The 27,428-nt window shown below is 51.6% G+C and overlaps 1 protein-coding gene across 4 annotated transcripts; it reads right to left on the bottom strand.

Annotated features, from left to right (window-relative positions):
• Positions 1–1,738: 1,738 nt before the first annotated feature.
• On the bottom strand, positions 1,739–27,182 carry UHMK1 (U2AF homology motif kinase 1). 4 transcript variants are annotated; one of them, XR_010917067.1, is made up of 9 exons: positions 26,908–27,182; positions 24,222–24,514; positions 20,955–21,146; positions 19,948–20,042; positions 18,337–18,413; positions 8,633–8,731; positions 7,016–7,104; positions 5,798–6,465; positions 1,739–5,004 (listed from the first exon to the last, which is right to left on the bottom strand). XR_010917067.1 is itself a non-coding variant. In XM_067532547.1 (8 exons), the coding sequence occupies exons 1-8, from the start codon at positions 27,158–27,160 to the stop codon at positions 6,319–6,321; spliced, it is 1,245 nt and encodes a 414-aa protein (XP_067388648.1). In that variant the 5' UTR covers positions 27,161–27,182; the 3' UTR covers positions 1,739–6,318. The 4 variants fall into 4 exon arrangements, 3 of the variants coding, with proteins under 3 accessions (XP_067388648.1, XP_067388649.1, XP_067388650.1); XM_067532547.1 differs by having other exon boundaries at positions 1,739–6,465; XM_067532548.1 differs by lacking the exon at positions 8,633–8,731 and having other exon boundaries at positions 1,739–6,465.
• Positions 27,183–27,428: the final 246 nt, after the last annotated feature.

The raw sequence follows: 27,428 nt of genomic DNA, 5'->3' as shown, positions 1-27,428 counted from the left end.
TCTCCAGTTGCTCCAGTCTCTAGAAGGCAAAGTAAATACTGGCCCAGCAGCAGCAATGCAGACTGAGAGCTACACGCCAGCGTCAGCCCCGTTTTAGTGCAAACATTGTCAGACACCCCTTCAAAGTGCACTTTGCTGCCGGGGAATCTCCCTGCCCCTCATGCAGTTCAGATGCCATTCAAATGACCCCAAAGAATAAATCAGTCATTCAAGGTCGCGTGATTGCCTTCCCCCGCCCGGCGATGCAAACCCCACCAGCAACATGTGAACACGCTGCAGAGATGGGAAGGGTTCCACCAATGCTCTGCTGCAGTCAGACAACTCTTGTACAAAATGCAGCAGGAGCTGGTGACACTCATTGTCCTGGCCTGCCAGGAGACTGTTCCCCCACTCTGAGTAGCTCCCTTCAGCCACCCCCCACTCTCCCTCCTTGTACAAACTGGTGACAGCATTTCACTCCCTCTTCCTATCCATGCACGTATCCCTCCTGCCCCAAACACTCCTTCGCCGAGTCTCAGCACAGCCATGGAAAGTGCCCTGGTTTTCACCGAGCCCCTGGCAGCCACCTAGATATTCCAACAGCACCTGGCCAGGAGCGCAGCACCACGTCTACGGCAGTCTTCCCTGGCACACTCGCAGCACCTCAGCTGATGCACCATTCCTTTCTCTTGCTGATTGACCTTAAGTCCCTAAATGTTGTGCAATGGCTAATAGCCAGCGTTGCACCTATTCCCATGGCCATCACGCCCTTGGGTTAAATAACGTCAGTGCAGATGTGTGCATGAATAAATATCTTCTACTGCACATTCAGCAGCCTGAGAGCACTCAGTGCAGCTGCTAGAGGCTCTTGGCAGAGAATGGTCTGAGTTCAAGGTTACAGGCATTACAAGCAAAGCCCTGCAGGGCACAAACACAGAAAATCCTTTGGGAAGCTCAGCTTGTGAGCTACCATTGAATGTCTGCGACATTTAGCAGGATCTAACGAACAAGGCATGCAGAGAGGGTCATCGATCACCCAGTACGCTTATTCTACGCAGTGGGAGATTGTCCCAGAGGTCAGGACTGAAGCTGTGACACCTGCAGACGATGCTTTCAGGCCCAGGACTACGCACAGTTGAGCAGAACAATAGGTTCCCAAATGCTAAGATGAGAACAGGATACAGCCCGGGGCAGAGACTTGTGGAAATGGAGATCAAGAGCACCCAAGATCTCCAGACTGAAGTCCTGGCTTCTTCTGTGGAGAGCTTGACGTGCCTGACTCAGCTATCAGCTCCCCTTCGCCGGGCCAGAGGTTACCAGCACTTAGCGCCTGGCTGAATGCCATGTGCCCAGCTTCAGCACGGCCGGTGCTGCAGACACGACACTTTCATTTTTCTAGTCCTGGTGGCTGGAGGGAAGGAAGGAAGGGGGACTAGTGCAACTGGGCATTGCGGCAAGCCCTTACTACCCACTCCCTTCCAGCACCCCCTTCCCAGGTCCAGGCAGGGAGGAGAGTTACAGGAGGTATGTGACTCGACTCCACCAGGCTGAGGGAGCAGAGCAGGTGACCAGCCAGCAGGGAAGTGGAGAGACCCAGGGGGCTAAGGTGGCTGCAAGACACAGAGGCAAGCGTTTGGTGGGGCCGGGGAAACAACTGATGTGTCTGGGGGGGGGAAGAAGCTGCTGGCGAAGGGGAGGTGAGGGTGGCTGAGTGGACCGGGGGTTAGTAGCTGTGAGTGAATGGGGGGGTTGGAGAAGACAAGGATGGGCCTGATGGTATTTGTGATAAGGGCAGCGTGGGACGTTTCCCTGACGTTTTACAAGGCTGCAATAGTCCCAAATGTTGCCTTTCATTCATTTTCAGCTCCAGCGAGATACAAACTGCCCCCGGCAAGCTAGTGATCTGCCCGGCCTGCAACCCACGTGAGGCTGTCCAGGCCAGCACCACTGGTACGAAGGGAATGGTTCCTCTGCGAAGAGAGTCGTGTTCACACAGACCCAGGCTCGCAAAGGGCTCAGCTGAAAAGGACTTTGGCAGCAGCGTTCTTAACACACAGCGTGTTTTCAAAACAGAGATCGGAGCTGCCAGGGACGAAACGATGAAACAGGAAATCGAATGCAGCTGCTTGTATCGGGATGCATGGCTCTCCAACTCCTGCTGCATTTAACTGGCTAAAATGCCACCCCAGAGGCAGATGCACCCAGCAACGCACTCTAAGAGACCACAGACCTGGTTTTAACTCGGCTGCTCCACAGAACGGCTCAAACGGTGATTCATGTGTAGAGATGGCCACGGGCTTCCTGTGGGGCCCTTGGGAACGCCTCACTCCAATGCACTGTTGGTTCGGCTTTCACCATTTTTGTGTTCAACTGAAGCCGCAGAGGGAAATTGGGTGGCAGAACATAGTGGCTCACACTGGACTTTGGCCAGGACCAATATCCTGCCAGGATGAACATCCAGAAACCAAGAGCCCTATGGTCTTTACTGGCTAAATACTCAGGTCCTTGCTTTCCCATGGCACCAAAGAGACAAAAGCTAGTACAAGTGGTTTGCGTTTTGCAGGTTTATTTGGTTCAAATCTATCAAATTAAAGCTATTAAAAACCCAGCCAACCTCTTTGGTAGCTAGCTCTAGAATGCCCCTTACGCTTCAACTGAAAGCCCCACCTCGCTCTCGGGATCAGTATCAGCTTGGCCCTGCTACAAAACCGCCCCTTGCCAAGGAGGTAAGGCTGGGATCCAGCTAGCAACGCAGCACGCCTCCCCCACATACCCTGACCATTCCACAAAGCACCCCAGCCCGTGTTGTGTGGTCTGGAAATAGCCAGTTGAGGGAAGCAGCCGTACAATCCTTCACCCGCCCAGTCTTAGCTGGAACGCCAGATTTGCGAAGAGATACCGCCAGGTCAGAGTCTCTAGGATGGCAATAGGAGATGGACCACTGGGATAGGACATGGGATTCCATATGCGCCTGATAAATTGTTGTTTTGACCTTTGCTTCGGTTTCTGCAGCATGTTGGAGGCACAGAATTCAGGTAGGTGACAGAGGGAGTGAAAGTGTGTAGGGCACTGGGGGATGGCTGGGTCCTGTAACGCTGACAGGCTGTGGTCAGCCCCTAAAAGGTGGGGGGGCAGGACAGATCCAGCCCAGCCCATTCCAAATTTCAGTCCAAATGGGGACTGGGGAAAGCAAGGAATGCAGGGAAAAGCAGGGGGCCGAGGTGGCCTCTTTCACAGCAAGGGAGACCCACGACAGGGGTGGCTGTCTCTGCGGGAGAGCTGTGGCGGTTGTTGGGGTCTCCCCAGGCACAGAGCCCACATGGGTACACGCACGGACTGTCCTGGGAGCAGCCAAGTGGCTCCATTCCCAGGGACGCTGGGAGCAGGATGCAGCTGCAGCCCTGTGTACGGCACGTGGGCTAGGTGCTTGCTGGGTTCCATGCACACCCTCTCCGGGCTCCTCGCTACACAATTCCCATTCCCATGTGGCTGGTGGAGCAGGGCTCCCTGCCCGGGCCAGCTGCTGCAAGCCGGGGTCACGTAGTGCCACGCTGGAGTGGGGGTGGGGAAAGAGATTTTGCGTATGCACACTTTACGCACCTCCAGGCTTGCATCTAGAAGACTGAGCACATAAAATTAACATGGACAAAATTCTGCAGCTTCCCCAGCTCCCCTCTGCACTCCTCAGTACCTCCATCCCGGGTCCCTGCAGCGCCCGCGCATGCCTGCAGGTCTCCTCCTCCCACCCCATCTGTGCTCTCAGCACCCTCTCCCTCCATGACATGCTCCCCTCTCCTCCCAAGCAGGCCCATGGCTTAGAGCCAGCCCTATGTGCTCCCTGGTCCATAGCCTGCTGAGCCGCCAGCTCTGTCTCCCACAGACCCCTCCCACCACAGCACATTTCCCCCAGCCAGGGCTGGTTGACTTCAGGGAAGGCCATGTCTAAAACACGATGGTCCAGGTCTATGCAGAGTGACACGAGTGTCAAGTTGTGCCAGCTGACAAGGATTTTTACAGGGCCATCCTCACAGACAGAGGAGTGTTTTAATGTTGCGTTAATTAACACAACGACATCTCCAGCATGGACAAGCCCTTGGTCTCCTCCCCATCTGGCTCAGCCTGGCCAATAGCAGCCAAGTCAGGTCAGTAGCAAGGCAGGTTAAACTGCCAAGATCCTAAATGTCCATAAATCTAAACCTAGCTCTTCATGCACTTAAACCCCAAACAACACTAAGACAGCGCTGAGAGGCACTTCCCAGCCAGGCCAGCTAAGCAAAACCAAACAAACACGGAGTGCCTTGCTCAAGCCCTGTTTGAGATACCATGAACCAACACTTCAGAAGAGTTTGATCAATGAATCAGGTTAATTTTTAACATATTAAAATTCCTTTGGGGATTTTTACCCATCTTCCCAGAAGCCCCCTCCCCACCTCCTTGAATGAGAGGCAGTAGGGAAAAAATTTAGGAAGATCAGGTTCTTGCTGGGAGTTAGGGGAGGGTTAAAAATGGGCCTGCTATTTATTGGGAAGCCAGCTTCCACTTTCACTACAGCGTCACAGTAGCCACTTCACACCAGCACAGAGAAGGGAGGAAGACAAGTGACTTGTGATATGCCTCAGATTTCAACAACTTTCTGTGCACGTTGGCAATCTCGGCAGGAAAGGTCAAGTGCAGAATGCTGGAAGCCCAGCGCGGCAGGATGCTAGCAGCACATTGCACAGATAAGCTCTGCAGCCTGAATGCAGAGAGGGGTGGGGACATCTAGATTTCTGCTAGGGGCGTAGGATGGAAGGGCTGTGCTCAGCTCTAAAATTGGTGCAGCAGGTTCAACTCGGGACATGTTGCCCTCACACCCTGAGGGTTATTTTAACTCTGAGCTGACTTTCCTCGTCTCCTGTGTGTCCCTCACAGGAGGGACCTGCAATGCAGCTATGCACGTAGGGTTTGCAAACACAGCATTCTAGTGGCTTTTGCTCAAAGCTACAGCAGTGCAGGTGCAGCACAAGCCGGATTTAGGCTGCTCTCCTGTTGAGAGAGAGAAAACAGTGACGTGGGCCACATCCAATCTGCTCCTTTCCTAACAGCATCCAACTAGCGTGTATGCTAACCCCACGCTCCTGCTGGCACTGGGAATGCCTCAGGCTGCAGGAGGCCCTTAGCAGTCAAGTAGGATTATTTCAAGAGTCCTTGTTATACAGGATCTTGGGTTCTCAGGCCCTTTGTGCACCCCATGGAGAGCCAAAAGCGTCAGTGCTTTCTGCTCATTACCATGGTTCCGAGAGATTAACACTGGCTAAAGCAAACATACAACAAATAGGCTACAACAGAAGCCAAACAAGGAAACGACAACCGATACATTTTTGCTCTCCCTTAAAAGTCTTCAGCTTAGGCACCCTGCTGAGTTTTTAAAGGAATACTGCGTACTCTAGCAACCTTTGACAACTACTGCTGGCAGGAGGGGTGCCTCTTTGGCACTTGTGCTAAGGCGCCACGTATTACAGCAGCATGTAGCCTCTAGGTAACAAGGTTACAGGTGTCAGGGTGAACACTAGGCCTTTCCTGCAAGACACTTCCTGCATTCCACCTTCGTCCAGCCTGTGCATACAAGTGAATTTGTGCTGCCGCAGTTTGCCTGCACAGATGCCGCCGATCAGATTCTAACACCACACCAACTGACCCTAGAGCAGAGTCTCCTGGGCCAGCTGTCAGTGACTGGGTAACCCCCCAGGTCAGATGGCCACTACTTTACAGGGTGGGAAGACCTACAGCCTCTCCCCCACCATCCCAGAGATGCGGGGCCTTCTGTTTGTCTTTTTACCTTAGATAACAGGGAAGTGAAGTTTTGTCTGCCCTGTTCTTGTTGGAGAGTTCTTGGGTGTGTCAGAGCGTGTGCGCAGTGGGCTCTCATTCCTTCCCTGAAGGGGGGGGGAATGAATATTTAACAGAGATCCTTTCTCCAAAACTCTACTTATTCATTAGTGTCAAGACACTGAAGCAAAATTTTTAACAGTCTAAAACAGACTTAACCTGAATTGGCTCGCCGCTGAGTTTCCTGCGATGGCAATGTCATTACTCCAGTCACCCAAGAGCCTTCCCGGGCAGGTAAGAGCCACGTCCAACGTAAGCAAGCAAGCAGAAGAGAGATCACTTTTAAAGCCATGTGGGCTACCTTTGTACATCAGAAAGCAGCAATGAAGGGCCCAAGCCCAGGTTGTGTCCTGCGCACATCTCTTCTCAAAATTACTCAAAAGCAGGCGCGGAAGCTCTTTGTACACTCAATTGTAGAACACGCTGAAATGAGGAAGAGGAACTCAACAACTCTCCTGACTGTTGCCGCCGCTAGAGCAATGTCTGGTAGAGATACCCTCTCTTGTAGGCACTCAGGGGGTAAAACGTAGCCACAACAAACTTGCCATCGAATCTCCTTCCTGTGAGCAATTTTTGGGCTGCTTTGCAATCATCAGCATTTGCATATTCAACAAAGACCTGGAAAGACGCAGACAAGGAAGTCACTCCCACTGCATCCCGCATGCCAGGTATTTCATTCAGCAGTCTCTGCTTATTTATTGCTTGCTGAAGTCTGGCTTTATTTCTCTCCTCCATAGTGAGGCATTATCCCTACCAAACTGCGTTCCTTGCCTTTAGCGCAAAGTCCCCTCAGAAGACCCCGGGTAACTAGAGCAGTGGGGCAAAGGGGTCACATCCCCTGACACTATATGGAAGGATAGTTAAGATTCCACCTACCATTCCTTATGTCTCTGGACTATACATTTTAGGAAGTTGGGAGACACTTAACTGGTGGTGAACATCTTAACACGGCCCTTTCTCACCCACACGTCTCTCATCCTCCACCCTGACCCCTAAACCCTCCCTTAAAATTACTTTGGTATCTCCTAGGCTCAGAAACACTGAGCCACCTTGCCAAATTCATGCTGCTGCACAACATACCTAGGTACTTTTAGCTCCACAGCACTGCACTTGCCCAGCAGGATCGACAGACAGTGTAAAAATCAACCCCTCTCCCCTCCACACTTACTTGGCCTTTGCCAGGATTCTCCTTTGGAACAAGCATGGAAACCACCGGGCCATATTTCTGACACTCTTCTCTGATGTCTTCCAGTATATCTGAGGAAAAAGCAAGCCATTTGGCCTTTGCTTTGCAAACCATAACCCGTTATAAATGATACTAAGTCAATCCAGCCGTGCTGAAGTCAGCACCCCAGGCTGAGCCTGGGTCAGTCACTTCTGATTGCACATTTAATTCTCCTGCTTTGTCTGTGCACACCAAAGACTGTCCCAACATCTGCACGAGCCTGGAACCGGGACGGAACCGGCTTAAGGCAGACCCGGCTAAGACCGAAAGATTCGTGGCAGGGAGAGAGAAGGCGTCAGAGACTGGGCAGATATTGAAGGCTTCAGAGTAGTGACAGGACTTGCCCAAGCAAGGACGTAGCTCAGCCAGCACCGGAGAGTTGTCAGGATGGACTGAAATGCCACGTCAGTCAGAATGACTTGCCCAAATACCCTCCAGTTGGGGGAAAGATTCCCTGCTGGCCCCATGCTTGAAAGGGGCAGAACTTCTACTGCGGCTTTTAAGGAAGAGTCAATATCAGGGTGGCTGCCCCTGCTGCCTAAGGACGTATCCTGGAAGGCAGCTCCCCATGTCCCCAGCCCAGAGCAGGGAACTCCAGGGAGCACTCCCAGCCAGCTCTCCCCACTCGCCAGCTCCAGGATCCTCAGAGCCATGCACTCAATGTGGCCCACAGCAGATTTTCAAGCGGCAAGGCTGAAAGTGAACACAAGAGTCACGGGGGAGAGCTTGGGGAAGCAGGTGGCAAAGAGGGAGGCTGCCTAGCTCCAAGGGGGGCCTGCTCAGCTAGTGTGCTCGCCATGCACTTCGCCCTGTGGCAGGAGGGAAGCCATCGGGAGCACAGGATTGTTGGGGGCTAGGGGAAGCATGGAGTCCAGTTCCTGCTAGCCACCCGGAATCCCGCTCACAGGACGGGGCCAGGAGCCCAGGCCAGGGTTTCATTCACTAAGTGATTGTTTAGCACACCTAGAACCTGGAAGTTTCACGAATGCATTCAAGGAGGGAGGAAAACCGGCTGCTGCAAGCCAGGCTCTGTGGGCAAAGCTCAGTCCCACAGCTACACCCCAGATGCAGCTCTCCTAGCCTTCTCCAAATGCCTGCACTTTGTATACGATGTTGCTAACGTCTGACAATACAAACAGGCTATTTTAAATCTCTGCTGATGTCTGAATAACGTCACAAAACATTTCAGCACACCCCCCTCCTCTGCACATGCAGGAGTCGTCTGGAGCCGCTTTGACACATCGCTTATGTGCTTGAGCCTCATTAAGGGAGGCCATTCAAGGACTTTTGGTTTTTAAGGCCATCCATGAACAAACTCCAGTCTCAGTGTCAACCTTGCTAATCAATCATCAAGGCCCAGCCTCTCCACAGAGCATTCTCTGCAACTCGTGCCATCGGGAACAGCCTGCAGGTACTGGTGCAGCTTGTTTCAAATCTCAGCCGTGCTTCTTCGCTCCCTTTCGCTTACACCTCTGACTGTCTCACCCCCCACTCCTATGATCGGGACCTGGCTTTATATGATGACATGACTGAACTGCAGTTTGTAATACAGATACCAACCGTCATATTCTTCTTCACTCTGAAGAGACGCATCACTCAAGACATTTAGCAGCCGTAGCACACGAGTCGGAAGCATCACCAGATCTTCAATATGGGGAGCTGTTTTGAGACCCACACAGTTAAATGGAAAGCAAGGCAGTAAACAAAAGGGAGCAGGAAAGCAGGGCAGAAAGTCTGTATGAGAATCTGCCCAGCCTTTGTATTTACATGTCTGGCGACACACCTCACCACATACAGGCGTTCACCCTGTAACCATGCTGTGCGCACCTGGCCTCAACAGACAGATTCACAAAACTCCCTTCTGGGAAGGCTTCGAGTGCAACCTGTGAGAGCCCCTGGCCAGAAGGTTGGTTTGCCAGAGGCAGTGGGTGAAAGTGCTTTTAAAGACACAGCAGCAGTGTGAATGGAGTCTGCAATTATTGCTATGCGGCTTGGATTCAGACGTTTACATGGGCGCCCCCTAGCTAAGGTAGCTGGACAATGAGTTACTTACATAGCAGGATATAAAGCCCTTCCACTCAGGAGAGAAAAGTAGTTACCTACCTTGTAAACCTGCTTCTCTAAAAGTACCGTCACTGCAGGATCCCACTCTTGGGCACCACATTCGAGCAGGAGAGGGACTGAAAACTCCCTTAGATCAGTGTTTAGCACACGCTCCTTTTCCACGTTCCATTGCCAGTGCCACTGCCTCAGTTCCCTCAAGAACATATTCTGTCAGTTCCTGAATGCATGTGAAGCAAGAGCTCCCTTCCAAGCCCAGCTGTGCACGACGGCAACGGGGGGACTCCAGAATTCACAGCATCAAGGGCAGAAGAAAAGCGCTATTTTTTTAAATGCAACCGTTTGCCTTAGTGTAGGGCCCTGTATTCCGGGGAGGTGGAAGGATGGGTGAATGAGAATCCTGGGCGAGATCTCCACAGAGCAGAGCTGCAAAGAAAGCTTCCCGTCTTTCAAGGCAAGTTGCCACAAGATTCCCACTCTTGGAAAACAAGGAGCTCCAGGGATGCCTAGAAATCCTGCCGGTTGCAGCCTTGCTGCAGTATGAACAGCAGGCCACCACGGACTAGCAAACTCCTAATGAATGGCTCTGTCAAAAAAGAACCAAAACCTCTAACAACCCCTAAAACAACAAAAACTGCCCCCAGCTCCCAAGGTGGGAGCTGGGATAAGTTACCTAACAGACCAGGAGGCTGATTATGAATTGAGACCATAGCAGTCTGCCCCACCTTCCCTCAAGAGCAAGAATGGCTTGAAGCCCTTATCTGCAGGTGACAGCAGCTGGGAAAGCAAGGAAGCAGTCCCTGGAGCTTTCCCTCAGCTCCAATGCTGCCCAGCAAGTTGGAATCCAGGAAAATCCTGGCGATGAGCTCCTTTAAGGGCCTTATTCCATGTACGACGCACGGGGAGGGGCAGCCTCTCTGGGATGGATGTGTAGAGATGGAAGGAGAAATGTTAACCCAGCTAAGCAGTTATCAGTCCTAGAAGGCATCTAGAATGACTCCAGATAATCACTGTACTAGACACATGTCATGAGGTGCTACAGTTCAGAGCATGAGCTGAAGGAATTTATCGTTAGCACGTAATGGCTGCTCCCAGAGGGAGCTGATCAGTTTAGGAAAGAAAACTCCCAATGCGGCTGGGAAGGAGAAGAGCTCCAGTAAAAACCACCTTTCTGAAGAATTGTCTACACGAACATTGAGTTTGCAGCAAGCTGGGGTGTGAATCTACCCCACATTAGCCTGCCACGGATAGTGGCCTGGTCTGCACTACAGACTTTTGTCGACCAAAATCAGCTCTTTGTGCCAAAACAGTGATGTGCACACAGCACAACCCGCCTGATTTTACAACAAAATAAAAACCACCTCGATGAGAGGCACAGAGCTTTTTGCCCAAAACTGTTAGTGACAGTTAACATAGACACTGTGCGATAGCCTCCACTCTGGCCATCAGTTTGAACTCTGCTGCAGTTTTTGAAATTCCACTTCCTGCTTGGTTGGTGTGGAGAGTTCACATCGCATCTTTCCAGCTGACCATGGCAGCTTCACGCACTAAACGCTCTCCCGCTCGGAGCACACTGGAGCCTCTGGATTTGATCGGCATTTGGACAGAAGAGGCTGTGCAGTCCCAGCTCTGCTCCAGCCAAAGGAGCTATGGTCAGATTTCTCGTGGCATTGCGGAGAAGGTCTATGAATGAAACATGCTGCAGTGCCGTGTGAAAATCAAGAGGCTGCAGCAGGGGTACCAAAAGGCCATGGAGTCAAACCGTCGCTCAGGTACAGAGACAAAATTCCTGTTGCTTCTCTAAGCAGCTGGAAGCCATCCTCAGCAGTGACCCCATCTATACCACCAAGAGACCCACTGATACCTCCGCGGGCCTGGAGACAGCAGCTGCCAGACTCAACCCTGACAAAGCAGTCGTGGACGAGGAAGTCGAGTTGGTGGATGATGCAGAGAAGCAGTTTGAGTCATTTGGTGATGTGGGAAGCCAGGACCTCTTCTCAACCCGCAAGGGCTCAAGCCAGTCCCAGCCCTTCAGCTTTGATGTGTATTCAGGGGAGCTCTGGTAAGTGATTTTTTTGAGCTGATGGCTGCTTGATTACATGAGGTACAGCTGTCCTTTGCTTGGTTGCATTATACGGCTGCTGAAAGGAGAAATGCACAAAAGTAGCTGTGTTTGCATATGCTTCCCATTCCCCTGTGCAGCTGGCATCCCTGCTTACTCTCAGGAGTGAGATATCAACGTCTATGGCCTCCGCCTGTGGAAAATGGTGGCGCAATTTGAAATTCCGTCCTTATCTACCTGCATCAATACCCCAAACCTTTTCCCCAACTCAAGTGACCCCTACCCCCAACTCACTATGCCCTGGGTGATTGTCAAGCTGTGCACTTGCCAGGGAACAGTGAGAAAGGTGTGTTTTACAGCAATGAATCAATGCTATTAGTGCACTGACAATCCATGCTTCTGTTCATTGTGCTTCTACAGATGTGTCCTTGAGGGGAAACCCCCCACACACCTGCCGAGCACCTGCTGACAAGAAAATGACCACTGAGAAGCAAAGTGGAGATATTCCAAGAACTCCTCTGTCCTCTGAGGCATTAAAAAAAAGAAAAAAGAGCATGGAGACAGTGTGTGACTGAAAAAACAATTGATAGGCAGGAAAGGAAGGAAAATTAGGATCGAGTGACAGCAGGTCACGACCACGACAAAAGCCGTAGAAGAGCAAATGGAGCTGCTAACGTCACTCATAACACTGCAGACTGAATTCATGTGTGCTCGCCCCCACCCCACACCTTGCAGCCAATACAGAACTGCTTTCCATGCCTCCCCCCACAAACTTCATCCACACATTCTTATCACTCTCCTGGCCCGTTTCAGTACCCCATTCACTCCACCTCTTCAGACAGCTTCCAGAATGATAGCTGGACTTGCATCCAGCTGTCATAGCCCACACTGCCTCTCACTTTCTCCCCTCCAGCCCAGCTTTTTGTGTGTTGTGAATAATTGTTATTTAGTAAAGGCATACTCTGGGAATAAGCAATCTTTGTCTCTTGCACACTGTGGCTGCAGCTCACACTGACACACAGTGCAAGCTGGAAAGCAATAATAGCATGGCACAGCGCTGTTTATGAGGACATCTTATAGGTGTTCATTGTCAAAATGGTTCCTCAAGGCCTCCCTGATTCAAACTGTCCCCTGCTGTGCCCCCACTAGCCCTGACATCTCATTGTTCATAGTCAGCCGCGAGGCCATCTGCCTCTGCGCTCCCCCCAGGGAGAAAGTTTTCACCGTTAGTGTCACAAATATTATGGAGCCCACAGCAGGTGGCTATAGCCATGGGAATATTTTCCTCATTTAGATCTAACCTGCCATAAAGTCATAGCCAGCGAGCTTTTAATCTGCCAAATGTACATTTAATAGTCATTCGGCACCTGCTCAACTGGTTATTGAAGTGCTCCTTGGTTGCCCATATAAGGCTTCATGAGCCATGGCAGTAAGGGCTAGGCTGGGCCTCCCAGGATCACTGTGGGCATTTCAACATCCGCCATTGGAATCTCTTGGTCTGGAAAGGAAGTCCCTGCTTGCAGCTTTCTGTACAGGCCAGTGTTCCTGAATATGTGTGCGTCATGCACCTTTCCTGACCAACCCATGCTGATGTCAGTGAAATGCCCACAATAATCCACAAGTGCTTGCAGTACCATGGAGAAGTACCCTTTTCTATTCATGTACTCTGGTCTGGGGCCAAAACTGGAATGTGTGTGCCATCTATCTCCACGCTGCAGTTAGGGAATCCCCTCGCTGCAAAACCATCCACTGTTTCATGCACATTTCCAAGATTCTCCATCCTTCGCAACAGAATGAAATTAATGGCCCTGCACACTTGCAATAACACAGCGTCAATGGTGGACTTGCCGACTCCAAACTGATTAGAGACCGACCGGTAGCAGCCTGGAGTGGCCAGCTTTCACATGGCAATCGCCACGTGCTTCTCCACCGAGAGGGCAGCTCTGATTCTGATGTCCTTGTGCCACAGGGCAGGGGCCAGCTCCACACAGAGTTCCATGAAGGTGGCTTTGTTCATTCAAAACTTCTGCAGACACTGCTCGTCATCCCAGGCCTGCATAATGATGTGATCCCACCACTCAGTGCTTGTTTCACATGCCCAAAAGCAGCAGTGCACTGCGTGCAGAGGCTCCGTGAAGGCAAAGAGTAATCCGGTGTTGTTTGCATGGCACACAGCAGGTGAGGCGCCTCAGAGTCCTCTTCCAGTTGGGAGCTCACAGTATATGTCGCGACCAGCTGTGATGTGTTCAGAACCCTTGCAACAACAGTAGAGAGCAGTGCAGGATCCATCCTTTCAGGAAGAGATGGCGGGTGCACAGGAAATGGGGGTTGAAAAATGCTTCGAAATGCAGTCGGAAACCCATGGAGTGACAGGGCGGAAATCACTGCATCATGGGACACTGAGCCCACACCCATGCTGCGCTGCGATCCTCTCTGCCTTTCCACAACCCCTAACAGCACAAGGTGGTGAGTTGCAGAGTGGGACAGCTGCCCACAATGCACTGCTCTCACTGTCAATGCTAGAGCACCAACTGTGGACTTGACAAGTTCTGTACAGACAGGCACAAGCACTGCAATTATAGTGCTTTTTGATCACCGCATTGCGTCAACAACACTCTCTAGTGCAGACAAGGCCTAGGTGTCCATGTGGACCCTGCTGATTCTCATTAACAGTTCATTAGTATGATTTTTCAAGTGGACTAGATCAAAGTGCACTAATGAACTGATAATGCTCTCTGGCAGGCAAGTGTGGAGTAGATTCACACCCCAGCTTGCCGCAAATTAACTATTTCTGAAGACAAGCCCTGAGTTTGCTGAGAAAGGACTATGAACCTTTCAAACCAGATGCTCAACGTCTGTGTGAGGTTCTGGCTCACAGGCCTGAGTCAGATATTCCTGAGTTAATGACACCATACCCCATGAATTCTCTATTTGGTGACTTGGAAAATTCCTTCTAAGAAGGCAGGAAGTTACAAGACATGTAAGACTAAACCACACCCAGAACACGTCATCTTGGCAGACCAGGTTTTCTGCAGACGGCACTGCTGATGATCAAGGGATGGAATGCAAGCCAGATGAGCAAAAGCTGAATGAACTGAGTACGTTCAGTTTGGAAAAGAGGAGATTAAGGGGGGACATGATAGCCGTCTTCAAATACTTGAATGGCTGCCATAAGAGAGGTTTTCAAAAGGAGGCTGGTGAGCCTTCTGTCTTGGACGGTTTAGCCACAACAAATCCTGCATCTTGGCAGGGGGTTGGACTAGATGACCCTCACGGTCCCTTCTAACCTTATGGTTCGATGATCTGGATGTATCCTGAGGCGGAGACCATTCCCTCATCGCTATGGGACCAGTCATTGACACCTGCAGTGGAGATGAGAGGCTACGCCCGGGGACTGCTCAAATGTTGTCCTACTCCAGGACAGGACTCTTGCTACCAAAGAAGTGGAGAACAGGTATACAGGTCCATCTTCCCGACGGGACAGAGGGCACACGAGAGACTGTATGGAACAGCCCAGTGCCACACACTGCCAAATATACCCAGCTGCTCCTACAGGTAAATGACAAAGACAGACATGCTTCCCATGCTCTCACTAAGAAGAGACCCACTGTTCCTCAGTTCAGGAACTAGCTACTAAGTGTCTCTAACACCAGGCCCTGTCTTAAGGAGGGATCCCAGCGAACAGTACCTTAACCATGAGTAGCTCTAGCACAATGAACTGACTTGTGGAGTGAGGGTATCACAGTGTGATTGCAGATAAGTCTATCCTCAGTGCAGCCAGCTTCCCAGCAGAACTGGACCATAGGACACTCTGACACAGCAATGACTAAAGTGAAAGCTAAAGCTTCAAGAGAGGTTCTAGATTCTTAACTCCCTAAGACAGTATCAATCAACGCTTCCTGCTGCAGCACCACCTCACCCCATGCAAACTGGCAGAGAAAGTGCACAGAGGGGTCTGTGGTAAAAAAATGCCAGAAGCGGACTGCTGAGATGCTAGTTCCTCTACTGTGACCCAGAACAACATAAAGACAGTCCTAAAACCCCACCCCACATGGCATCAGGACATGGAACATCTCCTTGATTGACTATCTCAAGCCTGAGTTGGTGTTCTGCTGCTCCATCAATTGGACAAAGGCATGCAATACCGAACTTAAGACATCCCCAGGTTGAAAGCTTCACTTCTTCCTTCCACTTGGGGCACGTGCAGGCCCCACAGTGCAGAGCCCCTTGGAGAATGCTGTGTAAAACAACTCCTAAATCCAGACTGCAAGTGTCTGTGCTTTGCTAAGCAAGGTAAATCCAAAACTATTCCTGTTGGGAAGTCTTCAGTACTCTGCCCTCCTGGATGTCCATTGCCGCAACTCCCAGGAAGAGCTGCTAAAAAGCTCTGGTGCCATGTGGTGCCCAAGACTTCAGTGCAACAGGAGGGTTGATGGTGAAGAGCTGCCACCTACGGAATGATAGAAAAGGGAGCCAGCGCTGAGCTAGCGGAAGTGCTGCTTTTCTGCATCTCAATCTGTGGAGATGCAAGTTCTGGCATTCAGCATTAGCTGGCTAACACCGTTCAGTTGCTTTGATTATGAGACACGTGCTGGCCTAGATCCCTGGAGAGGCTCCGTAGCTCCCGTGTGGGGTGCCCAGCGCAGGTTTGGCCAAGTCCCCTGGAAGATGGATTTCTTGCAGCTCCCGTTTCCTGGTACTGGAAAGCCTGGGAAAGGGACTGCCTCTCTGCTTTCCATGCTCGTCTGGGCGTAGTGATGTGTCTGGCTCTTAGTGGCTCAACTGGCTTCTCCTGTTCTACTCTCTCGCAGCCTGGCTGGCCAGAGGTAAGCAGCCCCATGGGATGGCCACAGAAGTATCAGAAAGCCTCAGCTGGTGGCACCTCAGTGTGCACACTGGAGAGGGGATGATGCCTTAAATGGCTTTTGCAAGCAGGTGCGTCAGAAAACAGCTCAGGCCTCAGCCTCTGGGCATCTCTCCAGAGGCTCACTGTTGTAGAGCCCAGTAACAACAGTGCGGTGAGGGCTGCTGGTCGGCACCAACATGCCAAGGTACAAGTGCTAACGTGCCAGAAGGCCTCTGCAGGTGTGCCATGGCTTCTTTCCTACACGGGCATAATGCAAAAGCACTGGGCCGCCTCACATTACACGGTCCCGAACCATGGGTGAGATGATTGCTGGAACGCTGCATCCAGTTCCGGAGTCCACACTTCAAAAAGGATGCTAAAAAACAGAGGTCAGAACAGAGCTACCAGGGTAAGCGAAGGGCTGGAAAAGCCTCCCTAACAGCTCAAGGCTTCAGCAGCTCCAACTGTCCAGCTTATTGAAGAGAAGGTTATCAGATGACTTGTTTATGGTCCATGTCTACACTGCAACAACAGGCTTGTGGGCATGGCTGTGACCGACTCGGGTCAGCTGACTCGGGATCATGGGGCTCAGGCTGCAGGGCTAAAAGCTGCCCTAGGCTGGAGCCTGGGCTCTGAAGTTCTGTGCAGGGTCCAGGCACCTGCGCTACTATTCTTAGCCCACAGCCTGGGCTCTGAGACTCGGTGCTACAGGGTTTTACTGCAGTGTAGACGTACTGTACATAGGGAGGGGATTCCTGATAGTAGAAGGTTCTTTAATCTAGCAGACAAAGGCAGAACAAGACTCTCTAGGTGGAAATCGACATCAGAAAATTTCAAACTGAAAATATGACAAGCGTTTTTAAACACCCAGGGTGGTTAGCCATTGGAACAGCTCACCAAGAGCTGGGTGGGTTCTGTATGACAGCCTTGTAAAAGATCTGCTCTAGCGCAACCATCTGGTCTGCGTTAGGATTCTCTGGGCTGATCAGCTGCATAACCGTCTGTCCTGGCCCTAAAACCCTCTGAGTCTATGGCTAGGTCTTACATAGCCCTATCGCCGTAGTGTCAAACATTAATAGGTTTATCCTTCTGAAGTATGAACCCCATTTTACACATGGAGAACTGGCTCACAGACAAATTACAAAACCTTTGGCCTGCCACGAACTGAACCAGGATCGTCGAGGTGGCGGTCCAGTGCTTTAAACCACAACACCATAGCACTAGTGCATCAAAGCTCCTGGCCCTCCACTGCCAGATACAGGTGCCTTCATTCTTCTCAGCTCAAGTGCTCTGGTACAGCCTGACCATACTGTCCCCCGTGGCAGTCTGACAGAAGAGCCTGCTGCCACCTTTCAGTGGGAAATGGGCCAAAATGGAGTCTGAGGTGCAGAAGTTGTAATCTCTAGACGTGGGAAAGGCCCGGCTCAAGGCATCAGCCTGGTAGAACACTCACAGCCAGGTGGGGAGAGGAGACTTCAAATGTAACCAAAATTCCTCATGAAAGAGAAAAACATGAACAGGCTCCCCAAAACAGCCAGCAGTGAGCCGCCCCCGGCTGAAACAGCTGTCCTCAGCCCCAAGGCTGACGTCGAGAGCAAAGCTACTGGCCAGAGCCCTCAAACAAAGGGCCGGTTCCAGGGCTGCTCTGAGCTTTGAGAAGCTTCCTCTTCTGTGAGCCACTTGATGCCCACATTTAACAGCCCGGACAGCTGCCAGGACTCAGAGGAAGCTGCTGCCCAGCCCAGAGGTGAGAGCTCTGCCCCAGGCTCCCGGCCAAAGGTAATTTACATTGGCATAATGAATAAGGGGCACAGCTGGGCTGCCTAAAGAGCTAAAGCAGCAGAGGGCAAAGGCCAGTGTGCAGCTCCTGGGGGGACAGACAGACTGTCCAGGGTGCTGAGGCAGGGTAACTGGGTACAAGATATGCCAAACCTGACTTCTCTCCAGCGGGAAGCTTGTGACCCAGGAGTGCGAACCTAGACAGACCCAATGGAAGGGGAAATCACAGGGCTGGAGCCAAGAGGGCAGTGCAGCAAGCTCAACACCAGCATGCAGGGTGATCTACTACACAGTCACCAGAAGGACTTGACCCCAGGCCAGGTGACTCCCACTAGCGCCCAACTACCAGCCCATATAGCTGCCTTCAGTGGCAGCTTCCTCGGCAGCTGTGCCATAGAGGGCTGGGCTGCCATCAGGCACGAGAGACCGACACGGAGCAGAAGCGAAGAAAGCCCGTGGGGCAAAGCAAGCGCAGTGGGTGGCAGAAAGCCGGAGGTGGACAGAGTGACAGCTTACCGAAGGGAATGCTGAAGAATGGGCTGCACAAGGCTTTTGCAGCAGTGGTTCTTTTCGCCGGCTCACCATGAAGCATGCTAGAAGACAAAGGGAGATGTTGGGTTTTGCACGGCGAAGGCAGTGAGGAGATCTGCATTTCAAGTCAGGCTGGGATCTATTGCATGTGGACCCCACAGCCCAGCTGTCCCTTACCGGACTCACAAGTGGACTTTTCTGAGCCTTTGCTTTTAGTCAGCATCTTAGAATTTGGGAGTTACAAGCACCTTGAAGGGCTTCTCACAGGAGCACCTGGTGAGGAACGTGTCCAGACTCCTCTACCAAATCGGAGTTTGGAGAGTGGCTCGCTTCAAATTGTAGCACAGGTTAGGAGTGGTGCCATCAGTTACAACACTTCTATCTGCAGCTCTGAGCTGACATTCTCAGACACTGGGACACCCGTAGGACAGCATGAGTCTAACCTTTCACATTCACATGCTCTTGTTTGAAGAGCCTCACATAGCCCCATTTATGGGATGCCAGGCAACTGTGCCATGGTGACCTAGAACCTCCCGAGGAAAGCTGTAAACATCTAGTGGTGTGAGCCCCGATGGCCAGGACAAATTTCTATCCCCTCTCCCAGCCTCCATTCTTAGCTCCTTCCCCATGGGAGCTCAGCGGCTGCTCAGAGCTACCCCCAGTGGCAGCAGGGATGTGACATGACTGTAGTTCCACTGCAGCCACCAGGCTGCCAAGTCAGTTTCTTTTCTGCTTAGGGATATAAAAGTAACCCTTTAAACAGTAATCAGCTGTTCAAATGTTTTAAACAGCGGATTACCCTTTAAACTGTGGGGAGGGGAACAGCAGCTGGGTTTGGTTCCCCGGAAGTGAAAGCAACTGTGCAGCTCTTGCTGGCGGGGAGGTTTGGAGCCCAGTGCGGGGGGTAGCTGCAGCTGGGCAGCTCTCATTTGGCAGTGAGGAGCCGAGCCCAGCCCAGCACGGCTCCCCCATGCATTTAAACATTCTGTTTTGAGAACATTTACATGGATTTTTAATTAAACTAATTTTTACATCCCTATGGCAGCTAGAGTTGGTGATTTACTCTGCTGCTACTTGCGAAACTGAGCAGCAGCCGCAACCGCCATGCTGGAGCCCTCTACTAATGCAGGGAGCAGAACTGCAGATGCTCCTGTTTGGACCATCCTGATGTCACAGGGAAAGCCTTTTTCCAAACATGTGTAATCTGACAGCATCAGATTATATATTAGATATAGAGATTATATATCAGTCAAGATATATATATATTTTTAATGAAAGTTCCCCACCACCACATTCCACAGAGAGCAACAGAGGGAGTGCTAGCATAGGCAATGTTTTAATTGCTGGTCTCTACCTCAACTCTGTGCAACCCTGCTCACACAGTAGCTAGAATACCAGGCATCAGGCACACCTGGAGCTGCACTATCAGCACAACAGTGGAGAAGTTTCAGGAGAACAGGCAGCCAAGGCAAGGACTGCAGGACTCCTTGGGATCTGAATGCAAGACATAAACCTTTGCAAGTAGAACAGTACTGCTTGGATCAACAAACTTGTGCCTCAGAATGACACTTCACAAATTTGCTTTTTGCAATATACCTCTTGATAAGGTCTCTGAGGTGATAGGCTGGGATGGCTGAATTTACCACACCTTCACTGGCAAAAATGTGATCAATGATGGCAGAACTGTTTGCCTGGAAAGGAAAAAGCAGCCAGGATTAGAAAAAAAAATAAAATCCTGGGGTGAAGATTCGCCAAAATGTTGAGACTGAGCCCTGTCTATGCTTGATATAATGGCTCTGGCTATTTGGAGCTAGCCCCACACAGCAAGTCAGGATAGCCCGACACTGAAGGGAAGCAGCAGATAAGATCTGGCGAAATCGGTAGTCACGTGTTGCACCATCCTGTAATGATGCCTAACTGGTAAAACTTCCCCCTTTCTGAGAGAGAAAGAAAGTCAAACACAGCCAGGCTTTGTTTGTAAACAAATATTAAAATGTTGAAAGATCCTTTTGGTTCCTTACTGGGAGTCTCCCTGAACAATAGAGAGAGAGGAGCTGGAAATAAAGTGGACCCATTTCAGAGCAGAAACCTGGAGAGGGACATGCCTGCCTGCCAGCCCTTTCCTGTCCTCAGCACACTCCTAGAGGTAACAAACAGCCCTACATCACGAGAGTCGCACTAAAAGCCAGAGAAAGTTAGTGCTTTGTCACCATGCTGCTGAACTAGTTGGCAGAGACTTAACTGATCTATTTCACTTTCCATTCCAGCATTAGGCCAAAGCTGGCAGTCTTACAAACCGAGGCAAGATCTAGGCTCCCAACACAGTCCTGGAGCCTTAGCATTTCACCCGTCACTCAGCGCAAATTCCATGAACTACATTCAGGCCCCAACCAGACAGCCCCTTCCTGCCGGACAGGTGCAATGTTAATGCTCCAGAACAGTAACTCCCAAGAAGACTGAATAAGGAACTAAAGGGATGGTTTAAATGCATTTTCTGGGCACCAGGAATAGCATCATATAAGCAGATAAAACAAGGGAGCACAAGCTCATCCGGTGTGAACAGTGCCCCTGGATTTGGGGATCCCGAAGCAGTTATGCCTCACCTTCCATTCCTGAGATTGGACTGTATGTTTCAGTTTCATTCCTGAGAACATTTCCAGTAAAACGATTCCTAGACTCCAGAGATCTACAGCAGAGGTGCATTCCGTTTCACTCTGGAGCCCCGCCTGAGCCAGGCAGTTCTGCAGCTCTGCCTCCGGAGCCCGATACCCGTCGGTTTGAATGTATTTCACATCCTAAGGAAGATCACACACATAGCTACTAGAACAGGATTCAGCCACTTTTCCAACCTTACACTTCCCCCCTCTTTTATACCAGCTTCCGAGTCCTTTCCAGACAGGCAGCTTAACAAAAGCATTGCTAAATCTACAGGAGGCGTTAAACAGCAGCCAGTCACATTTCGAGACTTGTCTGGTTTGGTAGCCACACCAGCAGTTTGGCAAGAGACCCACCTCCCAGTAAGAAAACTCGTGGCTCATTTTGACAGCAATGATATCTATGAAAGATGAAAGTGCAAGGCAGAGCCCCAACATAAGTGCAGGCTGTGTCACCCTGGACCAGTCCATCGATCGATCTGAACAGGTATCCAGCCTCCTGCCAGGCAGAACTCTAGATGCTTCAGAATAAGGTGTCAAGCCCCCATGAGGACTTCTGAGAGCTAGCTCACAATCAGCTTGTGTCACAGAGCGGAAAGGATTGATAATGGCTTCTCTTCAAATACTGGGATTTAGCTTTAAAACATTAAGCAGGCATCTGTAATACACAGGAAGGGAACTGAACAAAAGGTACTTTTTCCCCCTTAGCTCTCCTCTCCCCCTGCAGTCAGAAGAAGCTGCAGCAATCAATTCCCGTTCTCGCTACTTTTTGCTACTGAAGAGAAAGTAAAATGCCAACACACCTGCCTGTTCAAAGAGAACACAGGTGGCAGCAGAGGAATAAACTACACACCCTTCTACTTTTATAGGGCTACTCAGGCATACATATCATTTAGAGTGTGCTTGAGTCAGAGGAGGGAATTCCAGCAAAAGGGAAGCATATGAAATTAAATTCTCCAGGCAAAGCATGGATCGAGACAACATTACCAGTAATGCATTAAAAGAGAATTCATTTCCATTTAAACCAGCTGACTGCATATCACATGCAGATTTATTCTCAAAGTGCCTTTCATCCAAAGGATCCCAAAGTGCCTTGTAAACTTAAAACTGACATATGAACTATATAAAAGGATTGCTACAGCCACCTCTAAGTGCAGACGCCTTTGAAGCAAAACACAGCATAGATTTAACAACTCAACTAAACAACAGTTTAGAGCAGGAAGAAAACACTGGGGGCTAACTGAAACCGAGTAATGTAATTTCCAAAATTTAGCTGCCCCTACCACTGGAAAGGGCCAAGATCTTTGGTAACCACAAAGTGGTCAAGACCTAATTTTAACAGAAAGTCTCTCCAAAAGCCAAGCACCTGCTAGTTTTCAGTGATAGAAAGGGATATACTTTTTATTTAAAAGAGGAGAACCTCGTCAAAGAGGCCCAGCAGTCAGAAGTGAGGAAATTAAAAATCACAGACAAGCATCCCTAATGGTCACAGATGGCATTTACGCACCTAAACAAAGGTGAAGAAAGGGCAAGCCTGACCTTCAGTATGTTTTCATGGCAAGGCTCAACAGCAGCCAATCAGCCAGGATGCCTCCTAACAGCAAAAAAAGGAAATCCCCAGCCCAGCGGAACAACCAGAAAGGACCAAACACAAGATGGGAGTTGGACTGGTTCAGAGGGAATTAGGTGAGCAAATAGCCAAAGACAGAAAAACCTCAAGACATTCTGCTAGGCAGAGTACTGAGTCCCTGGGCACAGGACGGCATACAGCCAAGATCCTGAGAGAACTTCAGAGCAGAATGGCTCATTAAAATCAGCTACTGTACAGAGAGCTCAAAGGTAGCAAAGAAAAAGGACAACCTGGGGACTCTCAAACCAATGAGCCTTGCTTTCAATACCAGGCCAAGCAGTGAAATAATCATAAAACATCTAGATGGACTGGATACAACAAGGACAAACCAGCACCACTTCTAATAAAGAAGATCGTGCCCTTCTTGTCTACTGCACTTCATGTGTGTCAGCCACATAGTGGATGAAGGAGAACCAGCTTACAGGTGATCTGGACTTCAAAACCTCCCTGACAGATCCCCTCTCAAGAGGATATTAAGGAAACTAAGTAGTCCTGGGGGAGAAGTAAATCAGTGTCCTATGTTAACAATGACATCTGGGAAAGGGGCTGCCCATCCAGGAAAGGGGCTGCAGGAAAATGACAAGATTTGCAGATGACAGCATGGATTGTTAGCTGAGACAAGTAAAGCCTGAAGAATCAAATAGGGGGCTAATAGCTGGGTGAATAGGGGCTGCATGATGGCAGAAGAAAATCAGTGTTGATAAATGCAAGGTAGTGCACATCAGGATAAATAATCTGAACTGTTCACACATCAGAGGTAGGCGTCAGAGGGCTCTGTAATAATGCTAGTCACAGGGAAAAGGAACCAGGGCACCCTTGCAGAAAGCTCCCTGAGAATCTGCTCAATATGAAGCTGAAATGATAAGACTGCACTGATGTGAGGATTCATTAATAGTATCACCCTATCTTGAAAGGAACAGAGAAGAAAAAAGGTCAAAAGATGGGTGAAAAACTGAGTGACAGTAAGATTTTCATAGGAGAGACTGAAAAGATGAGGGTTGTTAATGGGGAGATGAATAAGAAGGGATATAGAATAAGGAATCCTAGAAGAGACCCTGTAGATTTGTGTGCCCCCATTTACCCTTTTGCATGATACAAGAACAAGGGACTGTCAGTGAAATTGTAAGGCAACACACTGAAAAAGGACATTTAAACCCACTGTGTAATCACCCTGAGGAATATGCAGTCACAAGGCATCAAAATACTAAGATGTCTGTAGGGATCAAGAGAAGGATTAGATATTTACATGGATAATGGGAACACCTGCATCCTGTTAAACCAGATACAAACTCATGTTCCAGGGCACAGGCCAGCCACTAGCTCTCTGGGCTTGGGAAGGAACTGACCCTAAGGGCAGGCTACTTCCTAGCTGCACCTTCCTCTGAAGCATCTGATATTGGCCAGAATATGGACTACTGGTCCGACTGGAACATTGGTTCAGTAATGACCTCAGAGGAGAGTAACCCCTAAAGAGTTACCAGCCCCTAGATGTTCCCATCCAAGCAACCCCACATAGCTACAGGCAGCAGAGAGCACAGCCGCAACACAGAACAGAATTAATTGCTTCTACAAGCAGCATTCCAAACCTGATTCCCCTCTTTGAAGCTAAGGCCAAAGTCAATGAGTTTAAAGCACTCCTCCTCTGCACTCCACAGGACGTTGCGTGGCTTGAGGTCCGCATGCACATAGCTTTTGTGGTGAAGAAAAGACAGGGCTTCTAGCACATCACGGGCACAGTGCTGGATCATCCACATGGAGCAGCCCTGATGGCTGGAGTAGAGAAGCAGCTCCGACACGCTGACATCCAGCAGCTCCAGCAGGAGGCAGAGGGAAGGGCCATTCGCAGAGAAGTGGTTGGTGAACACGCCATACAGCGTCACTAGAATCAGACAATTGCAAAGCTTGGTGAATTTGAAGTGACTCCTAGTTTAGCATCACACACATGCTCCTTCCCTTAGACCAGCAAGGGAGAGTAAAGAGGCTGAAAGCAGATCATGTGCTTCAGAGAGCATCCCACTGTAAGTTTCAAATCCCCACACACCTAAAGCCCTGCTGTCCGGTAAAGGGTTCAATACAGCCTTCTGGGATGGGTACTGGTGAGGGGCTGTGGCCTCATGGGTTCAATTCCCAGCTCCGCCATAGAATCCGTATGACCTTGGGCAAATCACTTAGTCTAGCTGGCATCTCAGTTCTCCAGCCAATTCTGCCTGCCTCCTACCCTTTGTCACATCTATTCCCGCTGAATGCTCTCTGGGAAAGGACTCTCGGTGTCTGGGCAGACAGATCAAAGGTGTCACCTACCAGGAGCGTAGTACTAAACCGCCACTCCAGCTTCCTCACACAGAGGAGTCTGCAAGCCTGAAGAAGCAGGAGGAGACCAGGGGCACCGTGCCTAAGTGCCTCACGCAGGGAGAGAGGCATGGTCAGGAAAGAAGGGGATGTCTGAGGAGAGGCATGCATGGCCCAGCAGCATGCCCAGGAGAGAAGGAATTCAAGCAGCAGGGGAACACAATGAGAGCAGGGTAGAGGCCCCCGAAGAGCAGGAGCAGACCCTGAGCCAGATATATCCCAGCGCAGCACCCAGCTAAGACATCCTAGCTATACAGCCCATGTGCGCACAGTGCTGCCAGGATGAGGGGGGACTCTGCATGGGTGGGGAACCTCTTCCACACACGGTGTCCCACATCGCTCCAGCCCCAACCCGTCATTCCCACTGGAGGGATGCCCCCATGGGCTCCAAGCAACAGGCTGGATGTGCAGGGGGGGCAGATGGGCTTAGGTCCCACCAGACCAACATCTATCTAGTCAGGCTCCTCTATATGTGCCGCAGCATCTGACCCCAGCCAGTGGCTTGGTGGTGGAACCAGAGTGAGCTGCCATGCAGCTGTTTGAATTCATATCTGCTCTGGAGTTTAGCTTTTGCCTGGTCTGACAGCAGCTCAGCTGGGCTGCTGAGATTTTGCCTCCAAATCCCCGCAGCACAGACCTGGCCTGTGATGTCCCTGCCTCCCCCAGCAGGATAGCCGCACCGTCGTGGAGATAGGGCTTGTTCGGAAGCATACAGAACCCTCTCTTTGCTACACCAATTGCACTTTGGACTCCAAACAAGGAAGCAGCAGATTACTCAGAATTGCTTGTGGTTGTGCTGGGGGCTGGATGCACGTTTCCCACCCCCTTGCCCAGCATGGGCACAGCGAGGCAGGGTGCAGCAGCCATGCAGGTGACGCCTGGTCTTGGGGCAGACAGCCCTTCCTGTTCATCTTCCAGAACGAAGAGACGTAGAACCCAAGAGGGTACAAAGTGCCCCCCAGTTCTGGCTCCCACCCCAGCCCAAAGCACAGCCTGCCCAGCTGGGGGGCTGGGTGGGTAACTGAATGTTGTGGGGGCGGGAGGGCTGGTCAGTGCTCTTCGGGGGAGGGCTGTCCTTGGTCTGACTTGGTTACCAGGCTGCAGCGGGAATTGTGCATAGGATGTTCCCATGCCCAGTGCTGCGGGTGGGCGGGGGGAAGGGGGAGCTGATCAGTAGCCCTAGGGGATGACCTAGCACACTTATTGCGGCTGCAGGGGCAGAAAGGGGGTGTCCCCAGTTCTCAGGGAAGGGGGGCTCTGCTTGGCTGGACATCCCAGACAATGGTAGAGGATCTAGGTTACTGGTGCTGTGATGGGGGCTGGGAGATCTCTGCCCCACGGCAGTAGGGTCCTGGCTCCTGATATGGCAGCGGGGGTCCCAGGGCAGAGTGTGTGCGGGGGGGGCCGCTGATACCAATGTTACAGTGGCGATCTTTACCTTGGGGGTTCCCAGCACACGCAGGGTGCAGGAGTCCCTGTCCCAGCTGGGGTAGGAGGCACAGGGTCCCGGTTAGTGGCGCTGTGATAGGCGTGGGGCAGTAGGGACCCCAATAACCGATGCTGCAGCAGGCGGGCGTGGGGATATCAGAAGTAGCAGTAGGCCCTGAGTGCGGTGCCGAGGCTGGAGCGTGTGTGGGATCCTAGCCTAGAGGGTTGGGGGTAGAAGGTGCGGGCAGGTCCGGGTTACCAGCGTTGCTGGGGGAAGCGGGTGCAGTGGGTCCTAGTGTTGCAGAGGGTCCCTGCTGGGGTGCTGGGGCCCCAGCCCAGTTAGCAATGTTGTGGGGAAGGGCGGCCGGGGGTCCCATTACCCATGTTGCAGGGGACGGGGACGGGGGGGGGGGGGGGCGATGTCTGGCTGGCCCAGGGGGCCGGGGCCGGGGCCGTTACCGATGTGGCGGGGGGGACCCGGCGGGGGGGCCTTACCGATGTTGCGGTGGCCCCGCAGCTGCTCCAGCGCGGCGCGCTCCTTGCCGAAGCCGTACAGGTCCGGGGCGGGCGTGGGCCGGGCCGGGGGCGCGAACTCCTTGACGGCGCCGGGCGGGGCGCGCGGGTCCCCGCAGCAGCGAACGCGGAAGACGGAGGCGGAGGCACCGCTGCCCAGCTGGGCCTGCACCTGCCACAGGCGGCCCAACGCCTCCAGCAGCGGGAGCGAGGCCCCGGCCCCGGCCCCGGCCATCGCCTCAACGCCGCCCACCCCCAGCCGCCCAACCCGCGGAGCGCAGGCCGGGAACGGGAATGGGCGGAGCCGGCCCGCCCTATGGCCCCGCCCACATGCACAGACCAGGCGCTATGCTGCCGCCAGACCCTATAGAACCCGAACACCCCCCTCCAGACCCTAAACATCTGAGGTATCCCCTGCCAGAGCCTTTCCCCCCCATGGGCCCGATAGGCTCCCCACCAGACCCTATACACGCCATAGGTCGGTGGGTCTCAGCTGTGGCCCA

Source organism: Emydura macquarii, unplaced genomic scaffold (assembly GCF_026122565.2).
Source record: "Emydura macquarii macquarii isolate MOO-44397 ecotype Brisbane River unplaced genomic scaffold, CSIRO-AGI_Emac_v2 contig_3287, whole genome shotgun sequence".
In the NCBI taxonomy this organism is placed as follows: domain Eukaryota; kingdom Metazoa; phylum Chordata; order Testudines; family Chelidae; genus Emydura; species Emydura macquarii.
This window is presented reverse-complemented; position numbering and strand designations above follow the sequence as displayed.

Excerpts from the sequence above, each read along its gene's own strand:
- UHMK1 (XM_067532547.1), bottom strand. The coding sequence starts at position 27,160 with ATGGCCGGGGCCGGGGCCGGGGCCTCGCTCCCGCTGCTGGAGGCGTTG. Across the intron at positions 18,414-19,947 it reads CTCAGAGACCTTATCAAGAG|CATGCTTCATGGTGAGCCGG; the intron begins GTATATTGCAAA and ends TTTGTCTTCTAG. Across the intron at positions 8,732-18,336 it reads ATTCTTCAGCATTCCCTTCG|CTCCCCATATTGAAGATCTG; the intron begins GTAAGCTGTCAC and ends GTCTCAAAACAG.